Source organism: Nelumbo lutea, chromosome 1 (genome assembly GCF_056320005.1).
Source record: "Nelumbo lutea isolate HS-2025 chromosome 1, American lotus-T2T, whole genome shotgun sequence".
In the NCBI taxonomy this organism is placed as follows: Eukaryota; Viridiplantae; Streptophyta; class Magnoliopsida; order Proteales; family Nelumbonaceae; genus Nelumbo; species Nelumbo lutea.
In genome coordinates, this window is record NC_142684.1 from 133580058 (window position 1) to 133585471 (window position 5414).

The 5414-nt window shown below is 38.9% G+C and overlaps 1 protein-coding gene across 3 annotated transcripts; it reads right to left on the reverse strand.

The window, feature by feature from the left end:
- Positions 1-2211: 2211 nt before the first annotated feature.
- On the reverse strand, positions 2212-5101 carry LOC148877686 (reticulon-like protein B17). Of its 3 annotated transcripts, none has more exons than XM_088942309.1 (8): positions 4416-5101; positions 4171-4324; positions 4011-4085; positions 3783-3924; positions 3627-3696; positions 3441-3506; positions 3189-3311; positions 2212-2527 (listed from the first exon to the last, which is right to left on the reverse strand). In XM_088942309.1, exons 1-8 carry the CDS (start codon positions 4939-4941, stop codon positions 2343-2345), a joined length of 1341 nt encoding a protein of 446 aa, XP_088798435.1. In that variant the 5' UTR covers positions 4942-5101; the 3' UTR covers positions 2212-2342. The 3 variants fall into 3 exon arrangements, with proteins under 3 accessions (XP_088798435.1, XP_088798434.1, XP_088798436.1); XM_088942308.1 differs by having other exon boundaries at positions 3783-3930; XM_088942310.1 differs by lacking the exon at positions 2212-2527 and adding an exon at positions 2543-2720 and having other exon boundaries at positions 3783-3930.
- Positions 5102-5414: the final 313 nt, after the last annotated feature.

A 5414-nucleotide genomic window follows, 5' to 3' on the forward strand; every position in this document is an offset into this window, starting at 1 on the left:
CTTCTGTGGCAGATCCTATAATTTCTGTAGGCTAATTCTGGGGGGAAATAGCCAGTGGAATATACTTGATCAATGTCTACTTTCATCATTATTGCCTGGAAAATGTACGATCTTTGTGATTTTAAGAAACAAGCTTAAAGCCTTGAACATTAAACATGAAATGCCAAAAATAAGAGATTTAGAAAAAAATAATGGTGATGGTTCCCTGCTAAACTATTGCTTCGTTTGGTGCCCCCAAAACCAAGAAGAGCTTTGTGCAATGTGGGTCTACTAACGAGGCAAGAACTGAGCAGCAAACTTGGTGCCCACAAGTTGCAGCACATTGATTCTCACCTAATCGATTAGCCAGATTTCAATTCATGACAGTTTCATTCCACTTTCAGACATTAAAATCTAAGTGTCTGTTTGGCGTCGATGCCGTTGCTCCAGAAAACTGACACATCAGTGTCATATTGGAAAACATGGTGCTCCAGAAAATGTCAATATATTTGGAACATTTTTTCCATAAAAATGGTGTTTCAAGTTACATTTTAGAAATCGAGAAGGCGTGATTTGAAACAATGCTGAATTTGACATTTTCTTAGATTGGAGTTCATTGTTGCCATTGAGGACATGACAGTGACGTAGATTTCTTATAATGAGTACCAGTGCTGAAAACAGATATAGAGCATTGGTGTCAAACAAAAAGTGTTGCTGTTGTTTCAGGAAACGCCCTATTTGACAGTAACTTTTCTAAAAAAAAGAAAAAAAAGATATCATTTTCTTCAAAAATGGTGCTTCTCTCCCACATACAACAACGTTTTTATGCATCGATGCCAAACATATACTAGATTGTTCAGAGTCTGGTTATATTACGTTTTTTCAATGCGCGGTATGGCCTTGGAAATCTAGACTGCGCTGAAAGCAATTTTCTACAGTTGCTCCCCCCACGGTATGCCATTAAAATGCCCCCTTTTATTGTTATTTTTTACTCCTACCTACCATGTGCATTTGTGTGGTCGGGGGAAACGAAAACATGTAGCTGAGATTCTGAGATTTTCAAAACAGGTCCAATCCTGCAACCCGTCCAGGCAGGGTTGAATGGTCAAGAAACTAAAGAGTGGATGAAGAAATTTTGGAAGTCAGGCTTGGAGGGCCCAGATTAATTTAAGAAGTTAATTCAAAAAACAAAACTGTTTTATAGGGCGAAGATGAATTTGATAAAAGCCCATATGCGCCATCCTTTGAAGTTGCCATTCAGCAAAAAAATTGAAACGTTCTTGAACAGTGTTTTTTGTTTTCTGGGAGGAACGATCCTATTGATTTTGTTTTACAAAGTAGGTCTGGCATCAGTGCTGGGAATATTGCACCGTTTTCTTAAAACAGTGTTGGGCATGTGGAGTTGTAAATACCATTGTTTATTTTTTGTTTGGAACCGGTGCTGCGACATAGGCATTTTCTGAGAAAATAGCACTGGTTTTGTTTGATACCAGTACTGGCAGCAACATTTTTAATATTGATCTACATTGTCCTACGTCCGAGATAATGCCACATCATTGCACCATTATCAGCAACGCACTGTTCTCTCAGAAAACATTGAATTTGACATTGCTTCATACCACACTTTCCTAATTTCCAAAGAATGGTATAGAATAATATTTTTTTCTGGAAAAACAATACCAAACAAAAGAGCATTGTTTGAAGCACCGCTCTCTGATGTGGTACATGGCACCGCTTTCTCAGAAAACAATATTGATGCCAAACACCCACAAAACTATTATCAAAATCATAATTCATGATGACAAATTGTTAATTGAAAGCATTTTTCTCACATCAATAATTTAAGAATACGTTTTTTCTGTATTTTTTTTTAATTTTAAGAACGGACTTTTGATTTGATTTTTAAAGTCACAACAATTCACATTGAAAAACAGCCCCTTTAGTTCCGCAGTAAAAGCACGAACAGTTAAAATGAAAATAGATTGGTTTTTAAATTAAAACAAAAAAACATGTTCTAGATTACTGGTTTGAGAAAAATGTTTTCATCTGATGATCCGTGGTCATGTTTAATTTTAGAAGGTAGTTATCTCGATTGTTTGGCCCTCAGCCCTCAGCTGCAGTTTGCCTGTTATGATAAATTAAAATAAAATAGACGCTTGTTTTTTTTTTTTCCATGCCAATTGAATTAGTAGAGATAGAGGAACTGGATTCAATCATCCTTGAAACATAATGTTTCTACTCAAATAGAAAAGAGCATTTTATTTGTTTTATTTAACAATCAATTGATTGACCACCAGCATAACATTGCAAAATTTTATACATAGATGCTAGCCTCATCTCTTAGTAAAAGAAACGGGCTGAAGCTAACTGCTTTTGTTTGATCTCTCTTGGGCTACAACAACTAAGGCTTGCTGCTTATGCTGCTGCTCTTCTACTTCAGTTACTATAACCGAGTCCTGTTGCTGCTGATGCTTTTCCCCTTCCAATTCTTTCACTTCTACTTGTGAGTGTTGTCGGTGGAATCGGAGTATTACCAACAAAATAAACACTAAAAAAACAGATTAAATTAAAAAGGAGACCCCTACCAGATACATCTTGCAAACATGCTTGTATATGCAAATTGTGCATGGAGGAACGATGTATATAGTAGCTATTTATGCTTACATACTAAGGGTATATGGTATATACCAAGATCAGCCAGTGTTGTCGGTGGAATCGGAGTATTACCAACAAAATAAACACTAAAAAAACAGATTAAATTAAAAAGGAGACCCCTACCAGATACATCTTGCAAACATGCTTGTATATGCAAATTGTGCATGGAGGAACGATGTATATAGTAGCTATTTATGCTTACATACTAAGGGTATATGGTATATACCAAGATCAGCCAATGTGCTAAAGCTCATAGTCCAAGAAAACAAGAAAATGCTAAAAATCTCTAATTTTCACATTTCTTGAGCTGATAAATAAAGGTCTTCCAAAATAGCAAATTAAAGGAGAAAAGTGTCTGGTTTGGTCACTTATTTGCATCTTGTAGTGGACATTAGCAACTTTGGGTCAAGGTCTGCAAACCATTTGGAGTTTATTTGCTGATCATATCCAAATTTATTTGGATAAATTTGAATTCTGATGTATGCCCAACTATGGACGTTAAGGAGTTATTTCAATGACCATATAGTGATATGACAAATGGAACATGATAATACCTGCAAACATGCGTGTCTTTAAAGAGGACAAATTCCAAAGGACAGTGGCTGCAGATGCTGCCACAATCTTCTTGTGGGAGCAAGCTACCCATTTTTCCCTCATCCAACTTCTCCAGTTTTCAACTGCTTAGTCAAAATCATCTTCTCCATATTAGGATTGAACAATACCAGAGACAGAAAAAAATCAAATTATTTTTATTACAAGCAGAACCCCTATAGATATACACATGGGCAGATCCCATTCCCATATACCTTGTTTTTTTATCTTCTCAGAGTGGCAAGAGTATAGTTTGGGGGCAGTGAAGCTGACAAAAAAACCTGCTCAAATTTACAAATTCCATTATGGAGTTGCACATAATGGAAACAACAATATAATTGAGAATTCCAAATGAACTGGAAAAAGAAATTGGGTGGTAGGTCTGAGGCACTGAATTTTACCAGTTGCACATAGTCTCCACAGGGTTATCAAGTGACCATATTCAGCTCCAAAAAGGAGGATGGGTGCTGCCTGCAACCAGATAAAATGACAACGTTAAATGCCAACCTGGGCAACCTTAAGATGGGGATGAAGTAGGAAGGTTAGTTGTTATTTACTTTGAGAGTCATGGACGGCTCCCCTGAGAAAAGCTCTTTTGTCTTTGCAATTACAAGGTTTGCAGCAGGAAGCATTACTCGAGCTACCCTCAAAATGTCATCTTCTTTCAGCTTCAACTCTTGCTTCTTGTGATCCTCGTGGCTGTAACTTGATCACATCTAAGAGGTCAGGAAACAGAGAAGGACGATTGGAAAGAGATAAAAGATAAAGAGAAAATGGAGCTCTACCTTTGGGAGATTGAGTTAAAGAAAAATGATGCACCCAAAAACAGAAGTCCCAGTTGAGAAACTGCAGAGATAATGCTGCAAAAGTTGACAATTGATTTATTGATTCTCTTCATGCACTGCAAATTAGTAGAGTAGTAGATGGAGTGGAGCTTTACAATACCTAAAGTTTAATCCTCTTGTAAAGAAAGAAGACAAGAAACAGAGAGACCCAAAGCCAAACCAGAGGCTCGACTTAGCTACATCCTTCCACATAACCTGGTCGGATATCAGCTGCCAGATATGATCTAGTTTACACTGATCATCATCGCCGGTTTCTGGGTCCCAAAATGAGCATTAGAACGGGCACGAATGAAACGGAAAGAAACCTCAAAGGGAAGATTCAAGGAGGGGGATAATTGAACATACTTGGAGAAGGGACTGAAGGGACTATACTCGGATTTTCTTTACAGGATCGAGTGCTCTTTCTTCTTCTTGCTTTTCCAATCTCAACTCCCAAACCCACATCCTTTTCTTCTCGAATCTCTTGCTCCAATCGCCTCCGTGTCCGCCGGCCGTTTCTTGGGGACGCACAGCCCAATACAGCCATTGAAGAAGCTCTGCTCTTGCATCGCCTGCGAGAACCCAACTGATCAATTGGATCTTCTGCCATTTCTGTCCTTTCGTTTAGCCGTGATTTGGATCTTCTTAGGGGGGAATGGGAAGAAGGAGAAAGAAGCAGAAGCTCTTGAAGAGGAACCCCCTGCCGAGAGAAAAGAGAGGGCGATAGAGTTACATTAGGCGAAGAAGGGATGACTTCAACAGAGAAGTGTGGGATGTCCTCAGCATCAGCACCGAAATCCTCCGTTCGAGCAAGTCGAGAAGCCGATTTGATACGCAGGCGGGGTTCCGAACGACGAGACGGAGGGGTGGAATCCATGACTGAGCCCATCATCTGAGTCTCTCTCAGACTGACTGGTTGCAGGAATTATCTTGTCTGAAGATTGTGAGAAGACGAGGAAAAGATGGAGGGGCTTTTGAGGGTTTTCTGCCTTTTATTATTGCTCTCTTGCGAGAGGGTGGAGAGCTATCGCCATAGCCGTTGGAAAAGTGAGTATTCTTCTTACTCTTTCTTTCTTTTTCTTTCAATTCAAAGTTTGAAAATTTTGGGCTGCATGGGCTTTGTAGGGCCCAAAACGGTAGGAAGCCATATGAATATCAATTCCCTCCGACCCGTTTGTTACCTTAATGAGTCCACCTTCGGGTTCTAATACTTCCTTTTTGACGGTTCAGATGTTTTTATCATGGGACTATAAAAGGACAGAGCTTAGCTTCTTCCCTGTCTCTAGGTCTGGTTCAAGAGTTAATCAACAAGATCATTGAAGGCCCTGAGCTTATGTCAATAAATCTTTTATTGAAAACCCAGCT